Source organism: Palaemon carinicauda, chromosome 40, assembly GCF_036898095.1.
Source record: "Palaemon carinicauda isolate YSFRI2023 chromosome 40, ASM3689809v2, whole genome shotgun sequence".
In the NCBI taxonomy this organism is placed as follows: domain Eukaryota; kingdom Metazoa; phylum Arthropoda; class Malacostraca; order Decapoda; family Palaemonidae; genus Palaemon; species Palaemon carinicauda.
Window position 1 is genome coordinate 18,604,330 of NC_090764.1, and position 18,720 is coordinate 18,623,049.

Genomic DNA, 18,720 nt, shown 5'->3' on the forward strand with positions numbered 1-18,720 from the left:
AAAAAGGCCCTATTTTTGGGGTCCGAATCGAGTAAGGGCCGGGGTCAGAGAAAATGTCCCAAAATTTTCGGGGTCAGATTTTGTGTTAGACTGCAGCATAAGAGTCGTTTTATGGGTATAAATGTGGTCATCGCATATTTTCGCTCTCCGACTAAAATTATAGAAGATATATGAGATTTTATTGAAAAGACACTATTTTTGGGGTCCGAATCGTGTAAGGGCCGGGGTCAGAGAAAATGTCCCAAAATTTTCGGTGTCAGATTTTGAGTTAGACTGCAGCATAGAGTTGTTTTATGAGTATAAATGTGGTCATCGCATATTTTCGCTCTCCGACTAAAATTTTAGAAGATATATGAGATTTTATTGAAAAAAGGCCCTATTTTTGGGGTCCGAATCGAGTAAGGGCCGGGGTCAGAGAAAATGTCCCAAAATTTTCGGTGTCAGATGTTGTGTTAGACTGCAACATAGAGTCGTTTTATGGGTATGTGTGGTCATCGCATATTTTCGCTCTCCGACTAAAATTTTAGAAGATAAATGAGATTTTATTGATAAAAAGGCCCTATTTTTGGGGTCCGAATCGAGTAAGGGCCGGGGTCAGAGAAAATGTCCCAAAATTTTCGGTGTCAGATTTTGTGTTAGACTGCAGCATAAGAGTCGTTTTATGGGTATAAATGTGGTCATCGCATATTTTCGCTCTCCGACTAAAATTATAGAAGATATATGAGATTTTATTGAAAAGACACTATTTTTGGGGTCCGAATCGTGTAAGGGCCGGGGTCAGAGAAAATGTCCCAAAATTTAGGGTGTCAGATTTTGTGTTAGACTGCAGCATAGAGTTGTTTTATGAGTATAAATGTGGTCATCGCATATTTTCGCTCTCCGACTAAAATTTTAGAAGATATATGAGATTTTATTGAAAAAAGGCCCTATTTTTGGGGTCCGAATCGAGTAAGGGCCGGGGTCAGAGAAAATGTCCCGAAATTTTCGATGTCAGATTTTCTGTTAGACTGCAGTATAGAGTCATTTTATGGGTATAAATGCGGTCATAGCATATTTTCGCTCTCCGAATAATTTAAAGAAGATATATGAGATTTTATTGAAAAAAGTCCCTATTTTTGGGGTCCGAATTGAGTAAGGGCCGGGGTCAGAGAAAATGTCCCAAAATTTTCGGTGTCAGATTTTGTGTTAGACTGCAGCATAGAGTCGTTTTATGGGTATAAATGTGGTCATCGCATATTTTCGCTCTCAGACTAAAATTATTGAAGATATGTGAGATTTTATTGAAAAAAGGCCCTCTTTTGGGGGTCCGAATCGAGTAAGGGCCGGGGTCAGAGAAAATGTCCCAAAATTTAGGGTGTCAGATTTTGTGTTAGACTGCAGCATAGAGTCGTTTTAGGGGTATAAATGTGGTCATCGCATATTTTCGCTCTCCGACTATAATTATACAAGATATATGAGATTTTATTGAAAAAAGGCCCTATTTTTGGGGTCCGAATCGAGTAAGGGGTCAGAGAAAACGTCCCAAAATTTTCGGTGTCAGATTTTTTGTTAGACTGCAGCATAGTGTCGTTTTATGGGTATAAATGTTGTCATCGCATATTTTCGCTCTCAGACTAAAGTTATAGAAGATATATGAGATTTTATTGAAAAAAGCCCCTTTTTTTGGGGTCCGAATCGAGTAAGAGCAGGGTCAGAGAAAATGTCCCAAAATTTTTGGTGCCAGATTTTGTGGTAGACTGCAGTATAGAGTCGTTTTATGAGTATAAATGTAGTCATTGCATATTTTTGCTCTCCGACTAAAATTATACAAGTTATATGAGATTTTATTGAAAAAGGCCCTATTTTTTGGATCCAAATCGAGTAAGGACCAGGGTCAGAGAAAATGTCCCAAAATTTTCGGTGTCAGATTTTGTGTTAGACTGCAGCATAGAGTCGTTTTATGGGTATAAATGTGGTCATCGCATATTTTCGCTCTCCAACTCAAATTATAGAAGATATACGAGATTTCATTGAAAAAAGGCCCTATTTTCGGGGTTCGAATCGAGTAAGGGCCGGGGTCAGAGAAAATGTCCCAGAATTTTCGGTGTCAGATTTTGTGGTAGACTGCAGCATAGAGTCGTTTTATAGGTATAAATGTGGTCATCTCATATTTTCGCTCTCCGACTAAAATTTTAGAAGATATATGATATTTTATCCAAAAAAAGGCCCTATTTTTGGGGTCCGAATCGAGTAAGGGCCGGGGTCAGAGAAAATGTACCAAAATTTTCGGTGTAAGATTTTGTGTTGGACTGCAGTATAGAGTCATTTTATGGGTATAAATGTGGTCATCGCATATTTTCGCTCTCCGACTAAAATTATAGAAGATATATGAGATTTTATTGAAAAAAGGCCCTATTTTTGGGGTCCGAATCGAGTAAGGGCCGGGGTCAGAGAAAATGTCCCGAAATTTTTGGTGTCAGATTTTGTGTTAGACTGCAGTATAGAGTCGTTTTATGGGTATAAATGTGGTCATCGCATATTTTCGCTCTCCAACTAAAATTATAGAAGATATATGAGATTTTATTGAAAAAAGGCCCTATTTTTGGGGTCCGAATCGAGTAAGGGCCGGGGTCAGAGAAAATGTCCCAAAATTTTCGGTGTCAGATGTTGTGTTAGACTGCAACATAGAGTCGTTTTATGGGTATAAGTGTGGTCATCGCATATTTTCGCTCTCCGACTAAAATTATAGAAGATATATGAGATTTTTTTGAAAAAAAGGCCGTATTTTTGGGGTCCGAATCGAGTAAGGGCCGGGGTCAGAGAAAATGTCCCAAAATTTTCGGTGTCAGATTTTGTGTTAGACTGCAGCTTAGTCGTTTTATGGGTATAAATGTGGTCATCGCATATTTTCGCTCTCCGACTAAAATTATAGAAGATATATGAGATTTTATTGAAAAGACACTATTTTTGGGGTCCGAATCGTGTAAGGGCCGGGGTCAGAGAAAATGTCCCAAAATTTTCGGTGTCAGATTTTGTGTTAGACTGCAGCATAGAGTTTTTTTATGAGTATAAATGTGGTCATCGCATATTTTCGCTCTCCGACTAAAATTTTAGAAGATAAATGAGATTTTATTGAAAAAAGGCCCTATTTTATGGGTCCGAATCGAGTAAGGGCCGGGGTCAGAGAAAATGTCCCAAAATTTTCGGTGTCAGATTTTCTGTTAGACTGCAGCATAGTCGTTTTATGGGTATAAATGTGGTCATCGCATATTTTTGCGCTCCGACTATAATTATTGAAGATATGAGATTTTATTGGAAAAAGGCCCTATTTTGGGGGTCCGAATCGAGCAAGGGCCGGGGTCAGAGAAAATGTCCCAAAATTTACGGTGTCAGATTTTGTGTTAGACTGCAGCATAGAGTCGTTTTAGGGGTATAAATGTGGTCATCGCATATTTTCGCTCTCCGACTAAAATTATACAAGATATATGAGATTTTATTGAAAAAAAGGCCCTATTTTTGGGGTCCGAATCGAGTAAGGGACGGGGTCAGAGAAAATGTCCCAAAATTTTCGGTGTCAGATTTTTTGTTAGACTGCAGCATAGCGTCGTTTTATGGGTATAAATGTGGTCATCGCATATTTTCGCTCTCAGACTAAAGTTATAGAAGATATATGAGATTTTATTGAAAAAAGCCCCTATTTTGGGGGTCCGAATCGAGTAAGGGCGGGGTCAGAGAAAATGTCCCAAAATTTTCGGTGTCAGATTTTATGTGTTAGACTGCAGCATAGAGTCGTTTTATGGGTATGTGGTCATCGCATATTTTCGCTCTTCTACTAAAATTATAGAAGATATATGAGATTTTATTGAAAAAAGGCCCTATTTTTGGGGTCTGAATCGAGTAAGGGCCGGGGTCAGAGGAAATGTCCCAAAATTTTCGGTGTCAGATTTTGTGTTAGACTGCAGCATAGAGTCGTTTTATGGGTATAAATGTGGTCATCGCATATTTTCGTTCTCCGACTAAAATTATTGAAGATATATGAGATTTTATTGAAAAAAGGCCCTATTTTTGGGGTCCGAATCGACTAAGGGCCGGGGTCAGAGAAAATGTCCCAAAATTTTCGGTGTCAGATTTTGTGTTAGACTGCAGCATAGAGTCGTTTTATGGGTATAAATGTGGTCATCGCATATTTTCGCTCTCCGACTAAAATTACAGAAGATATATAAGATTTTATTGAAAAAAGGCCATTTTTTTCGCTCTCGGACAAGAATTATAGAAGATATATGAGATTTTCTTCAAAAATGTCCATACTTTTTAGTCCAAATCTAGTACGGGCTGGGGTCAGAAAAAAGGTCAAGAATTTGACAGTGTCAGATTTTGTAATAGACTGCAGCATAAGAGTCGATTTATGGGTATATCTGGGGTCATCGCATTTTTTCGCTAGAATATAGAAGATATGAGATTTTCTTAAAAAATTTCCATATTTTTTAGTCCGAATATAGTAAGGGCCGGGGTCAGAAAAAAATGTCAAGAATTTGACAGTCAGATTTTGTGTTAGACTGCAGCATAGAGTTGTTTTATGGATATAAATGTGGTCATCGCATATTTTCACTCTCCGACTAAAATTATAGAAGATATATGAGATTTTATTGAAAAAAGGCCCTATTTTTGGGGTCCGAATCGAGTAAGGGCCGGGGTCAGAGAAAATGTCCCAAAATTTTCGGTGTCAGATTTTGTGTTAGACTGCAGCATAGACTCGTTTTAAAGGTATAAATGTGGTCATCGCATTTTTTCGCCCTCCAACTAGAATTATAGAAGATATATATTTTCTTGAAAAATGTCTATATTTTCGAGTCCGAATCTAGTAAGGGCCGGGGTCAGAATAAAGGTCAAGAATTTGAAAGTGTCAGATTTTGTGTTAGACTGCAGCATAGAGATGCTTTATGGGTATACATTTGGTCATGGCATTTTTTCGCTCTCTGACTAAAATTATAGAAGATATATTAGAATTTCTTGAAAAATTTTCATATTTTGAAGTCCGAATCTAGTAAGGGTAAAAAGGTCAAGAATTTGACGGTGTCAGATTTTGTGTTAGACTGCAGCATAGAGTCATTCTTTGGGTAGTTTTAATATTTAAATAAAGACTATATGTAAATATATGTTAACTTGAATAAAACACAGGACAGAGCAGATTTATCTGCCAAAAAAGCAATTTGACCATTTGAAAAACACCTTCAAGATGAATAATGCTGTGTCTTGTGGGCTCATACCCAACTCCAACTATTCAATATTTGACCACTTCCCAAAAGAATACCGAACTTCAAGAAAAGAATACACATACCATACAGTTGATGAAATAAGGAACAAATGTATTATACTAAGACTTATGATGTATTTTTGGGGGTTAATGTGCTGTGTGTTCTCCAAGAACTTTCATGTGAAAGGCTAGAACAGGGAATAAAATACAAGTAAAAACCATAGAAATATTGCCCTCTCTTCTCCTGGCCAGTGTAGCAATGAACACAGCACAAAGTTAGTGAAACAGGAGGTCCTCATCTTAGATATTGTATCAAAACTTCATAATGAAATACTGTAAAATGAAATATATAATTTAATGCAGTAAGCAAGACAGACTTTGCAATATGAAACAGGACTATCTATTGACTTTTGCTGCTGAAAACCATAGGCATATGAGTTAGGTGAAACCTACCCTAGGACCAAATTTACCGAACTTAAACTTATAAAAACAGCTTCTTGGAACATATCAAGTTTGTAAGTTGAGGACTTTCCACATAACCCTTTTACCACCAAAGGACGTACTGGTACGTTTCATAAAACTCATCCCTTTACCCCCATGGACGTACCGGTACGTTCTTGAAAAAAACTGCTATTTAATTTCTTTTTTTTGCATATTTTTGATAATTTTTTTAGAAACTTCAGGCATTTTTCAAGAGAATGAGACCAACCTGACATCTCTACGATGAAAATTGTGGCTGTTAGAGCAATTTAAAAATAATATAGTGCGAAAAGTGCTTGAAAAAAAAATAACCCCTGGGGGTTAAGGGTTGGAAATTTCCAAATAGCCTGTACATATTCAGGGTCTACTGAATCTAAGGATGCTAGAAGTACATCTGTACTATCCGGAAGCTGAAATCAAAGAGGAAGCTCCGCGGTCTGTTAGATGGGCGGGGCTAATCCTCCCCCTCCAGCTAACTACTACCGCTTCGTTAAATTTTAACATCAGTATCCAGATTTGCTGAAAGCATATTCCTATCAAAGGACAAAGCTTTGTATTAGTGTAAATACAAACTGTATATCATGAAGTTGAATATAAGGACATTTCACAAACACCTTTGCGATGACGCAGAAATAAGGTTTAATGATGGAATACCATAGAGTTCAGCAATCATTTGGATAAGACCTCTAATGAACACCTGTACTGTACAAAGACAGGCTCAAGATCGGAATGCTAAAAGTAAATTACAATAAACAAAATCCACCCCCAAAAGGAGTATATTGTATTCCAAAATGTACCTTTTTATGGCTGGTAAGTTTAGAGGCTATCATGACACATGTAAGGACCCTGAGAGGAGACTGAGATTTAAGCCGCTTCTCCAATTCTTTGATCAATTTTCCCTTAGTCTTAGAATTGTTATTTGTCTGGGAAACATACCCCACTAGACTATCCAACTGCTTCAAAGCAAATCTGTAAATAATAATAAAAAAAAAAGGATAAATTTAAAATAAAGTTCTTGAATGATGTGTAGAACATAACTTTCTCCAAAAGTATAAACAACGTTCAAGAATTTTCCATTTTCCTAGAAGTTACAAACCAGAAAGAATATTTTCAAAATGAACTGGAACAAGTCATGAAGTTTGGTAAAAACATACTTAAATGGTGTCAAAATAGTGTGTTGGGGTACAGCCTATCTGTCTATCAATTACTGATTAGTTTTCCATCAGCAACATGGACTATGCAGGGTGGTTTAAATGGGACCCTAGATATAAGACTAGTTTGTATGTCAAGGAAAAATATAAGTCACTTAAAAGTTTTATGTCTTTATATACAAGAGTGTAAATCTGACAAATTTTGAAATAATTTGTCTTTTTCCGAATGATACAAACCTTTAGATATTTATAGGGGTATACGTTTGGCGAAGCTGAAAGGACAAATGATTGATTTGAGGTTTTCTGGCATCCTGACATCTAAGGTCATTGATGCCGATATTTTCTATAAATAAAGAATAAAAGAATATTCAATTAACCATAAGAGCACAGATGTAATTTTAAAAGTTAAATAGCTTTCAGATGACCTGCTTCTGAAATAAAGCTAAAAATAGCACTAGCATGGTAGGACACATCATGACAAGGTTGAACCTGCCATTCTCACCCCGAACCTCAAACAGATATACATTTCTCTTCCACTATTATAAGAGGGGCATTCGGTCAACAAATGCCTCAATGTCAAGGGTACCAAACAGTCGGCGCAATATGGGTGGTATTGGCCCATAAGCAGATATTCATGTGTCAACTGAAGATCAAGCTTTTGAATACCTGAAAGAATACCTGGTTGGTAGAAAATGACAAATTCATAGATAATTTGTATTTTTCCTAACTATACAAACCTTAGCTATTTAATAGGGGTATTACTTTCGGCGCAGCTGAAATGATGAGCCATTAAAATTTAACGAGGGTTTACTACCCACACCGCTAGTTAGCGGGGGTAGGGGAGGGTAGCTTGCTACCCCCCCCTCACACACACCTGTGCTTGAGCTCACTTTGCTTGGAGGTAGGACTTCAAGGGGGATAGGGCTGGCGGGCAAGTTTGATTAAATAGCTAAGGTTTGTATAGTTAAGAAAAATACAAATTATCTACGAATTTGTCATTTGTTTCGTAACTGGAATACAAACCACGCTATTTAATAGGGGTGACTCACCCATTAGGAAGGGTGGCTGTCCCTGCCAGTCTGGCTTTTTAGCTTTGCCCGGGGGCTCGTTATTTGAGTGTGTAAGCAACCAAGAAATAAGGAGTCCCTGCACCTCGCTAGAACCTTGCTTCGCAAGGACTACGGCCTACGCAAGCTGTGTGTGAAGGTATGTAGAAGTGTGACTCGTCCTAGGAAGTTGTTCTGAAGTTCTTTAGATGGAAACTTGTAGCCTAGGACTTTCTCAATACAACCTCGTCAGGGTATGGGGACGTAACAGTATTAGTCTTAATACTAGGAACACAAGGAAGCATGATTTACCCACAGTGGTTTGAGGTCAGCTATGCAGAGAACCCAGGATGCTGCTTTCCCCACGAGAAGGTAGGATGAAGAAAAGAATAAGAGCCAGTCAAATCTTTTCATTCACGCTGACTAAAACCGGGTAACAGTGCCCTCAACCTTCTGCTACTTGTCCAATAAGGAGCTTGAGGTATACAACCAGCTGTTGTACAGCCACCACTGGACCGATAGAGATCGTATCGAGTTCCTGTGGGTTACGTCTGGCAGGAGAAGGTTGTGAAAGTCACCTGGAGCATTCACATCCTTTCTTGTAAAACCTGCATCACAGAGTAATCTGCTAAGAAGGACCAGGGGCATAGTTATGCCCCTGACACTGTGAGTCATGTCGAGATGATGTTTCAGCGATCCTCCTCTAGTCTCTGTCGGTGCTGACAAGAGGGGGGACCCCGGCAGGCTGTTGCCGTTTCCTTTAGGTAAAGCCTTATACCTTACCCTGGGTACAGTAATGTATGATCTGGATCGACCGTTACCTAGTTGAGACTTGTGTAGGATCCGTCACCTCTGGAGACTGTGTCTGGTGACATACTCAGGGTCGAACTGAACCTTGTCTTTCGCCCTTCTCAATAATGGGCGATGTCGAAAGAGAGACCATGAAGTTCCTTAACTCGTATGGTTACAGTCCGAGTGTGTAGGAACATTGTGTTCTTAAATCAGGAGGAAATTTGTTGCCTGGTGAAGTGGAACGCAAGGAAGTCCCTTTAGGGATCGGAGATTGAACTATGTTCTGAGAGGAAGGTCTCAATTCCGACTGGGGAAAGGCAAGTAGTAAGTCCGTATGAGTTAGGAAAAGTCTATCGATGAAAGGGGGTCCCTTTCTTTCAGTATGAAGGTGAAAGATCAAGGCTGAGTGATCATCTTTACCTGTCGAAACTAAATATTGGATCTTTTCCTCTTGCATATACTTGAGGATTCCGCTATTGCTGGAATCGAGGTATCGAGAGAAGAGACATTTTCCCATGACGCCCACCCCACAAGACGTGATACTGCCTGGTAGACTGATGCTGAGGAACTCCTCAGGTATCTAGACAACCTCATCGCAAAGAGGTATTGGGTAGTCTTCAGGCGTACACTCATAGCAAAGCTATAGCTTGTGGTAGGTGTCGAAGTGGGTTGTCTGATATGCGGAGAGGGTTCTCTTGGAGGCTCTATCAGGAGCTGCAAAAGGTTTAGAGACCTTTCTGCATAATGCCATAGCGGAGCTAAGAGAGTCCTAGAGATTGATTGATTGATTGATTTAAAGTTTTCAGGCATCCTGACATGTTTAGTGCCCTTCTCCAGATAAAACAGGGATGAATTGAATTGAATATAGGATTTAAGCATTAAGCCAAGCACTGGGGCATCAAAGGCCATTCAGCGCTATATAACGAAAATCATTCAATCATATCTGTATACTCACACCATTTAGTATCATTTTAACCTTTAATACAAATCGCAACACTTTCATACAATAAAACTAGATGTGAAATAAATAGGGATTAAAAGGGTAAAATAAAAAAATAAATTAATAAATTATAGCTCGTAATATAACCCAATACTTTGTATAAATTTTCTCAAGTTCAGGGTATTACAGTTTTCCCCCAGTATATCTCTTAAAGGTTTGTCCTGGAATAAATGTGTCCTCCTCTGAAGATTAAAAACAGGACAATCGACTAAAATATGTTTAACATCCATTGTCACTTGACAGGTATTACAAAGAGGGGCCTGTCTCCCTTCCCCACTCTTCATTAAATAATTGTGCGTTGCATGTGTATGGCCAATACGCAGCCTAGTTAAAATAATGGTATCCCTCCTACTTGTAGAATTACAAGATGACCATTTATCCACCAATGGGTGGATTTGTTTCAATTTTGTATTGGTGGTCAGTTCAGACCATCGAGCTTGCCACTTATTTTTACAGTAAAGATGAATCTCACTTTCAAGATCTTTGTAAGGAATACTCAAGGGGGATGGATTACTTAGCCCTGAACCTTCCTTTGCTGCCTTATCTACTTGTTCATTTCCATCCACCCAAACATGGGCAGGGACCCAACAGAAGTGAACACTGATACTCTTCCTAGACTGCAGAAGTACTAACCAGTCCTGCACCTCTTGTACTAGATGATGGCCTGGCATAATTTGTTTTAACAAGAGTAAAACACTATTGGAATCTGTAAAAATTGTATAAAAAACTATTTTGGTTGCCATTTTTAAAAATATGTTGGACTGCGAGAATTATTGCGTACAGCTCAGCAGTAAATATTGAACAAGAGGATGGAAGTTTCCTTCTAATAACAATATCCCCCACCATAGCTGCACTTCCAACTCCTGCAGCCGATTTGGAGCCATCTGTAAAAACATGTTTCCCATGATGTTGAGCAGCACGATTTAAAAACTCACTTTTCATTACCCTACAAGGTAAGGTATATTTCCCTCCTGCCGTAAAACATACTTTAACAGGTGGATTACACCAAGGAGGAGACTTGGGATATCCTACCTCTGCTATCTGTGCTGTTAACAGGCCTACTTCTCTAGCATCATTTTTCAGCTGTACTTCCAAAGGCTTAGGCACTCTAGATCTGTTAGGAGCCCGATCTAAAGGCGCCCTAACATATTTACAGTTAGGATAGTTTCTCACAGCAAGGGACCTAGCTAAAACCCTCAAACTCAACTCCTCTCTGCGAATGGAAAGGGGAGGTATGCCAGAATCAACATAGAGACTGTCAATGGGAGATGTTCTGTAAGCACCTGTGCAGATGCAAAGCCCAGCATTGAGAACAATATCAAGTTTTCCAAGTGAAGTCTTTGTAGCTGACCCATATATTTGGCATGCATAGTCTAACTTGCTCAGACACAAAGATGTATAAATTCTAAGCAAAGTTGTTCTATCAGCACCCCAATCAAAATGCGATACCACTTTCAGAATGTTCAGTGACTTCTTAACCCTGATAGATAGGTCATTTATATGGGGACCAAATGTCATTTTCTAGTCGAAAATGACTCCAAGAAACTTGACATTATCCTCATATGGCAAAATGCAATCATTTAAGAAAAGGGTGGGGATCTCTTCCCTTTTACGAGTACGAGTAAAGCAAATGGCTTTGGTCTTCTGAGGAGAAAACATGAATCCACAAGAATTTGCCCATGCGGAAGCAGCATTTATTACAATTTGAAGATTTTGGCATGCTTGTAGTGCAGATGATCCACTACAATAAATTGCAAAGTCATCGACAAATAGTGATCCTTGTATGCCAGGAGGTATGTGACTCATGAGACTATTAATAGCAACAGCAAACAAGGTCACACTCAATACGCTGCCTTGGGGGACGCCTCCTTCTTGCATGTAGGATTAAGATAGTTCTGACCCTACTCTCACTTTAATTGAGCGGTTTGATAAAAATTCTTCAATAAAAGAGAACATATGTCCTCCTATACCCCATGAGGCCAATTGCTTTAAAATACCACCCCTCCAGGTGGTGTCATATGCCTTTTCGAGGTCAAAAAAAGACACCCACCACCTGGTTTTGGTTAGAAAAGGCATTTGAAATTTCCCTTGATAACATCAACAAAGGGTCTAGAGTACTTCGGTTCTTCCTAAAACCAAACTGCCTGTTAGATAAAAGATTTTTTGATTCTAGATACCACACAAGTCTGTTGTTGATCATTCTCTCAAATAGTTTGCATATGCAACTGGTCAAGGATATGGGTCTATAACTAGATGGCAGTTCTGGGTCTTTACCAGACTTGTGGCCTGGAATTACAATTGAAGTATGCCAGGAATCAGGAGATGTATGGGAAGCCCATAGACCATTAAAGGTTTCTAATAAAAATTCCTTGGTATCCACTGGAAGATGTGATATCATTTCATACTGGATGCCATCCTCACCTGGGGCAGTTAAAGAAGAGCTAGAGATAGCATTTTGCATCTCCTCCATACTAAAAGGCAGGTTAAAAGCTTCAGTATTTGAAGAAGCAGGAGGAACAACAGATGTTGATGCTCTAATTTGTTGAAATACTGGGGAATAGTTGTCAGCACTTGATACATGGGCAAAGTGCTTAGCAAGAACCTCTGCTACATCTTTGGGGTCAGATATATATCTATTATTTTCCCTTAATATTGGTAGAGGCTTAGGGACGAATTTACCTTGAAGTTTTCTAATCTTGTCCCATATTTCCTTTAAAGGAGTTTTGGTATTGATATTAGATATATATTTCTTCCAAGATGCTCTCTTTGCTTTTTTAAAAGTTCTTTTTTGTTTGGCACAGGCTCTGAGGTACGCTATTCTATCTGCTACATAGTTTGTTCTCAAGTATCTTCTGAAGCAAGTTCGGGTCACTTTTCTTGCGTTGGCACATTCTTTACTCCACCAAGGAACTACAGAGCGATGAGGTAAACCGCATGTTTTAGGTATAAACTTGCTAGCATTATCATCAATAATATTTTCAAGATGTTGATAGGCATGCACTGGAGATGTAAATTCATCATACTCTTTATCGGTGTGTGAACAGTTTTCATAAGCTGCCCAGTCTGCCTCATCTATCTTCCATTTTGGTGGACACTGAGAAGGAAGATTATGGACATAATTTAACATTATTGGCCAATGGTCACTGCCATGTAGGTGTTCATTTACTGACCAAATGTAGTCCAATCGAATGGATGAGGAACAGATTGACAAATCAATGGCTGATGTAGAGTTGTGGAATACATCATACCTAGTCAGAGAACCATCATTCATTAGTATTACATCATTGTTGTCGATTAATTCTTCAACAAGATTACCCCATCTATCGCACACATTTCCACCCCATAAAGTATGCTTTGCATTAAAATCACCCATTAAAATAAAAGGGGCAGGAAGCTGATTGATCAGGTCTTGGAGGTCAGAAAGTCTAAGCCTTCTTGGATTACCAGCATGATCTAAGAGGAAAAGTTCTAAGGATGGTTCAATATATAGCGAGCATAAAGTAATTTTTTTTCCCGATTTGAGTTCTAACTGCACATGCCTGTAGTGGTGTATTGAGTAGGATTGTTTCAAATTTTACAGATTTGTGAATAATAAAACCTGTACCACCTTGAGCTCTTGCAGCTTGCAAAGGAGGGGATCTACAAAAATGATAATTGAGTCCAGGATTAAAGGGTTTGTCACTGATCTTGGTTTCCTGTAGACAAATTACCTTCGTGTCTGAGTCCCTGGTTAAAGTTTTTATTTGCTCAATACTAGTACTTAGACCTCTGCAATTCCACTGGATGATAGACATTATCTTTTGTTATTATTTTTCTTTGTCTCATTTGTCTTTTGGGACTTTTCAGATGAAGCCATGTAAGGCCTGGAGATGGAAGGCTTTACTAGGCCACCACTCTTCTTTTCTTTCTTTCTAGGATCTTTATACAAGTCAACCTTAGGATCATGAGCAGTAGGGCACTTACCTGACTTAGATGAAGGTGAGGATGATGGGGACCTTTTCCTCTTTGGAAGATCTTGTTTTCCAATCTCCATCAAATCAGGTAGAGATTCTGCCTGAGACAATACATTTAAGGTGGTGGAAGCCACATTGGCTTCCTTGGAGGATTGTACTAGAACTTCAACAGTTCGAGCACTTAACCCAGAAGGCTGGGCTACTATCTCTAGGGGAGATGCTCCTATCGGTGACATTATTTTTGGTGTGTTGGAAACCATATTGACCTCTTTGGAGGTTTGTGCTCTGGCTTTTATAGGCTGAACACTTGACCCAGATGGCTGGGCTACTACCACTAAGGGAGATGCACCTGACGGGCCAGGTGCTACCACTGGTCCCCCTGTGGTAGTAAGGGGTAGTGGATTATAATCTTTTGGTGGCATCTTAACCGCGCGAGCAAAATCAAGTTGCCGATTGAGTAAATGCTTTGCATAATCTACACTTATATGTTCAGCATTTGCTTTCAAGATTGCAGCTTCTTCTTTCTTGTATTCTCTACATCTTTTATCATTTGATTTATGATGATCTTTACAGTTTGCACAGGTTGTATCTCTGTTGCATTGGCCATGTTCTAACAAAGAACAGTTAATACAGATCTCCGTATTATTGCAGTACAGGGAAGGGTGACTGTACTTGAAACAATTAAAGCATTGTAAAGGCCTAGGTTTATATTCTCGAACACGTACTCTTTCATTCTCAATAATTATATGATCTGGTATAACAGGGGTTTCAAATGTTAAAACTACCATGCTTGTTTGAGGGATCTTACTTACTTTCCAAACATTAGCAGGGCACATGTCCAGAATTTCTGGTTCTGAAAATTCATATAGATCTTTATCAAAAATTACTCCTTTACCATAGCTGAAGCTCATATGTGGTTTAATATCCTTAATAGGATCAATTTCTGCAATCTTCATGCCACAAAGCATGTGAGCTTGAGTATCTGATTCTGCATTAATCAAAACAGATTGCTTACCGTATCTGCTAATATCCTTACTTTTAATTAAACCAACTTTTTTTTTTTTATAAATTTACTAATCTTATAATAGTTATAATCATCTATCTTCCCAGATGCAATTATCCATGTTGGGGGCTTGGGGGTTCTTACTTCTGGAAGTCTATGCTCTATTTCTTTTTCATCCATTCTTCTGGTTTATATACCTCTAGGTGTCATGGTGCTTTATCACATAGAGCCCCAGAAATCAAACAATTGTCAATCTTTATGCTCTCTAAATTTTTTATTTGCTTCTAAAGCAATCTCAAAACTTGAAAATGATACCCAAGCTTCCCAAAAGCCTTTACTACCATTAAGCTCCATTAAAATTTCTTTGATTGCCCCAAATCTACAGAAGGCTTCATGAATTATGTCATAGCTACAACCAATTGGTATGTTTTTTAAGTGGAGAATTTTCAGATTTTTTGTTGGATCTGGTAATGAGCCAGAACCAGAGAGTAAAGTATTACTGTTATTACAAGAATTATTTTCCACTAGTGCCGATAAATTGTCTTTAACTACACTGTTCAGAGGAGTATTGTTGGAGAAATCCTTTTTATTGCCGAGGTTGTCAACAGAGCTTTCCTTACTAAAACAAGCAGAAGTCGTCAACGGTGTCTGGGGTTCGCCATTTGATCCAGGGGTACGGGGAACATTAAGTTTACTCATTAATTATTTTTTGGGGGAGGGAAGGGGTCATAATAACAATGAAAAAAAAACAATGGAAAAAAATATAGTTTAAGGGAGAGAAAAAATTAACACTCTGAAATTCCAAAGAAGACACCGTTAGCCTTTCCTAGAATTAATTTCTCCACCAATGACACCTGCGAAAGCTGCTTACCAAATGTCCACTCCCTACCCTACCACAAAGGGATGGTACCACTATGATTAGAGTGGCTCAAGTGTATGCCAAACCTGCTTGATGGGACTGAGACCATTTCAAGAATACAATCATCCCCACTCTAATCATAGTGGCAGGCAAACCGGACAGAATGCCGAGAGTCCTATCTCTATGAAATCGCCAACCCCTGGAATCCGAAGGCCAAATTTTCGTACGAGATAGTTCCGCGTGCCAGTATGGGAATACTGACACTCCTAGGTGTCCAAACATTTTCGGGCAGTTGCAAGACCACCACAGCTCCCACAATTGATTTTGAAATAAAAACCGATCCTGGATACAATGTCCCCTCTAAAAAACCTGGACAGTGAAATGGGTAAGAGAGTTTTGACAGCAAGGTTGGAGACGGCTGATAATTATGAAGGAGGAATAAGCAATAAAAAGTAATAGAAAAAGAATGAGAGAAATTTAGAGTCAAACTGAGGAAAAGAAATTCCCCAGTTCGAGAGCCTTCTTGCCCGTCACAAGCCTTCAGCACGGGAATGATATGCCGTGCTGAAGCCCGATGACTTCATCAAGGCATTCTCTCGTTAAGAGGGTAAAACAGGGATGAGATGTAAACGTCATTGTTGTACCCACCGTTGTTGCCAGAGAGCCTTGGGGTCTAGGGCTGGTGAGCAACGGTAGCCTGAGGTTCAGGGGCATAGTGAACAGACCCCCTAGTAGGAGGACCTCGTAAAGTCGGGACTTTGTCGGCTACATGGCAATCCAAAGTCCATTCGGTATACCTATCTGAGATGCTGTGCACAGATTGTCGGCGAGCCTGTTCTTCCAGTCTGGAATGAAGAGGGCTGAAAGTGGTACCGAATGGACTTTGGCCCATCTTAGTGTTTATACTTTTAGATGGGAAGATTCTACAAGGCATATCCTATTTGCTTGTCAATGCGAGTCTCTATGTGGTGTGAGGTGCGTCGTCCATCACCTCACTGAGTGGCGTATTAGGAACCGATGAGGCTGTTGAAGGACCAGAAAGTTGGCCTTCATCTCTTAAGAGATCTAAGTGAAGGTACCTTCGGGCTCTGTCCAGAGGGCTGAGGTCGTGTGGTGCAGCACTATGGACCCTTCTTTCTTCTTTTTCCGACTCCAGTCTCCTGGAATGGAAGTTGTTCTCGTTTCGAGAAGGTTCTTGTGGAGATTGGTGTTTAGAATCATTCCTAGATACACCAGTCTCCTGGGAGGGAAGTAGGGAAGATTCCGTGGGTTTACCCTGATCACTGGATTTTGGTAAAAAGACTTCAGAAATTCCAGTGTTAATGTAAGTGTGACGGCCGAGAGAAAGGTTATCACTCAAAGGCAGGATGCAATCAACTGAGTAACTTTATTAAAGAACACTCTCCTTTAAATACAAAGCCTCAAGAAAACAGGAAAATACATGTTCGAGAAAATGACAAATGTTACATAGGCGACACACAGACATGTTTATTCTGGTTCTTTTTAGTGCGAGGGAAGAGCGCAGATACAAGTATAATATACAGTATACAAAATAATTTATGTACGATCGTGTGACACACGGTTGGTACATGGCTCCCCCCCTAAAAATGACATACTGTACATGTTAAATAGGGCGCCCTGCTCTAGAGAGGCAAACTGTAGGCGGGTCATCTGGCAGTAGATAAGCAGGTTTTAGACGATCAATGGAGACCCAGTCTTCTTTGCCACGAATGTTTAGTAAGAATGATTTCGGAGTGCGTCGGATCACAAGGAAAGGGCCCGTGTAAGAGGGCGTTAGGGGTGGCTTGGTAGTGTCGTTGCGCAAGAAGACGTGTGTTGCAGAATGCGAGTCTGTTAGTATGTGATGCTTCGCTGGGGGCTTGTAAGTCTGGCGGCATGGAGTAACTTTTCCCACGACTTGACGTATGCGCTGGAGATCATCGGAGGAGGTTGTAGAAGGAAAAAATTCGGCTGGGACGACCAACCGGTCGCCATACATTATTTCAGCTGCCGAGACGTCGAGGGCATCTTTAGGAGTGGTCCTTAGTCCCAGGAGGACCCAGGGAAGCCGAGTAAACCAGTTGGAACCATTGCAGCGGGACATCAAAGCTGCTTTGAGGGTGCGATGAAAACGTTCAACCATTCCATTGGCAGCGGGGTTATAGGCCGTTGTCTGATGTAGGGTGATGCCCAGGAGATTCGCTAATGATGTCCACAATTGAGAGGTGAAAGTGGTTCCTCTGTCAGAAGTAATATGCTCAGGGATATCAAATCTTGCAATCCATCCAGAGATTAAGGCAGATGTACATGAGGCGGACGTTGCAGTTTCCATGGGCATGGCTTCAGGCTAACGGGTGGAGCGGTCGATGACGGTAAACAGGTAACGATGGCCTTGTGATGTGGGTAGGGGGCCTACAACGTCGACGTGAATGTGTGCGAAACGACGCTGAGGTTGAGGAAAGGTGCCCACTCCTGAATCCGTGTGTCGATGTATTTTGGAAGTTTGGCAAGAAGTACAGGCGCGGACCCAATCCTAAGCATCCTTAGAAATGCCGTGCCAAATGAACTTTGCCTTCAGCAGCTGTGCAGTAGAACGGCACGAGGGATGTGAAAGGCCGTGAATGAAATCAAACACCTGTCGGCGCATGGGAGCAGGAATCCAAGGTCGTAGTCTGCCAGTACTGACGTCACAGAGGAGGGGGGTGTTGGAGTCGTCAAGGGGGAAGTCTTCCCAACGGAGGGACGTGCAGGATGTCCTACATGCTTGATATTCTGGATCCTGTCGTTGGGCTTCAGCCAGGGCATTGTAATCCAATCCCAGTTGAACGGCAGCCAATGTGTTTCTTGACTAGGCATCGGCAACGGGATTCATTTTCCCAGGGACGTATTGAAGGGTACAATTGTATTCAGCCACGGCGGAGAGATGTCGGCGTTGCCGGGCGGACCAGGCATCAGACTGTCGAGTAAAGGCGTGCACCAGAGGCATGTGGTCTGTGCGAATGACGAAGGGAGTACCTTCTAAGAAATGACGAAAGTGACTGACAGCCAAGTGTATTGCCAGCAATTCTCGATCGAAGGTAGAATAGCCCGATTCTGCCTTGGACAGTTTTCTGCTGAAGAAGGCCAATGGGCGGGGTGAGCCGTTGACCACCTGCTCGAGTACTGCACCAATAGCGACGTCGCTGGCATCGGTGGAGAGAAGG

At 40.4% G+C, this 18,720-nt stretch overlaps 1 protein-coding gene across 2 annotated transcripts in view; it reads right to left on the reverse strand.

The window, feature by feature from the left end:
* Positions 1 to 6,395: 6,395 nt before the first annotated feature.
* The window catches only part of LOC137631990 (cyclin N-terminal domain-containing protein 1-like), a 51,206-nt gene continuing 38,881 nt past the window's right edge, over positions 6,396 to 18,720 (reverse strand). The window contains exon 4 of one of the 2 annotated variants that reach the window (XM_068363978.1): positions 6,396 to 6,682. In XM_068363978.1, the coding sequence (XP_068220079.1) occupies positions 6,457 to 6,682 (226 nt within the window). In that variant the 3' untranslated portion in view covers positions 6,396 to 6,456. The remainder of the gene's footprint in view (positions 6,683 to 18,720) is intronic. The other variant, XM_068363977.1, reaches the window with a different exon arrangement.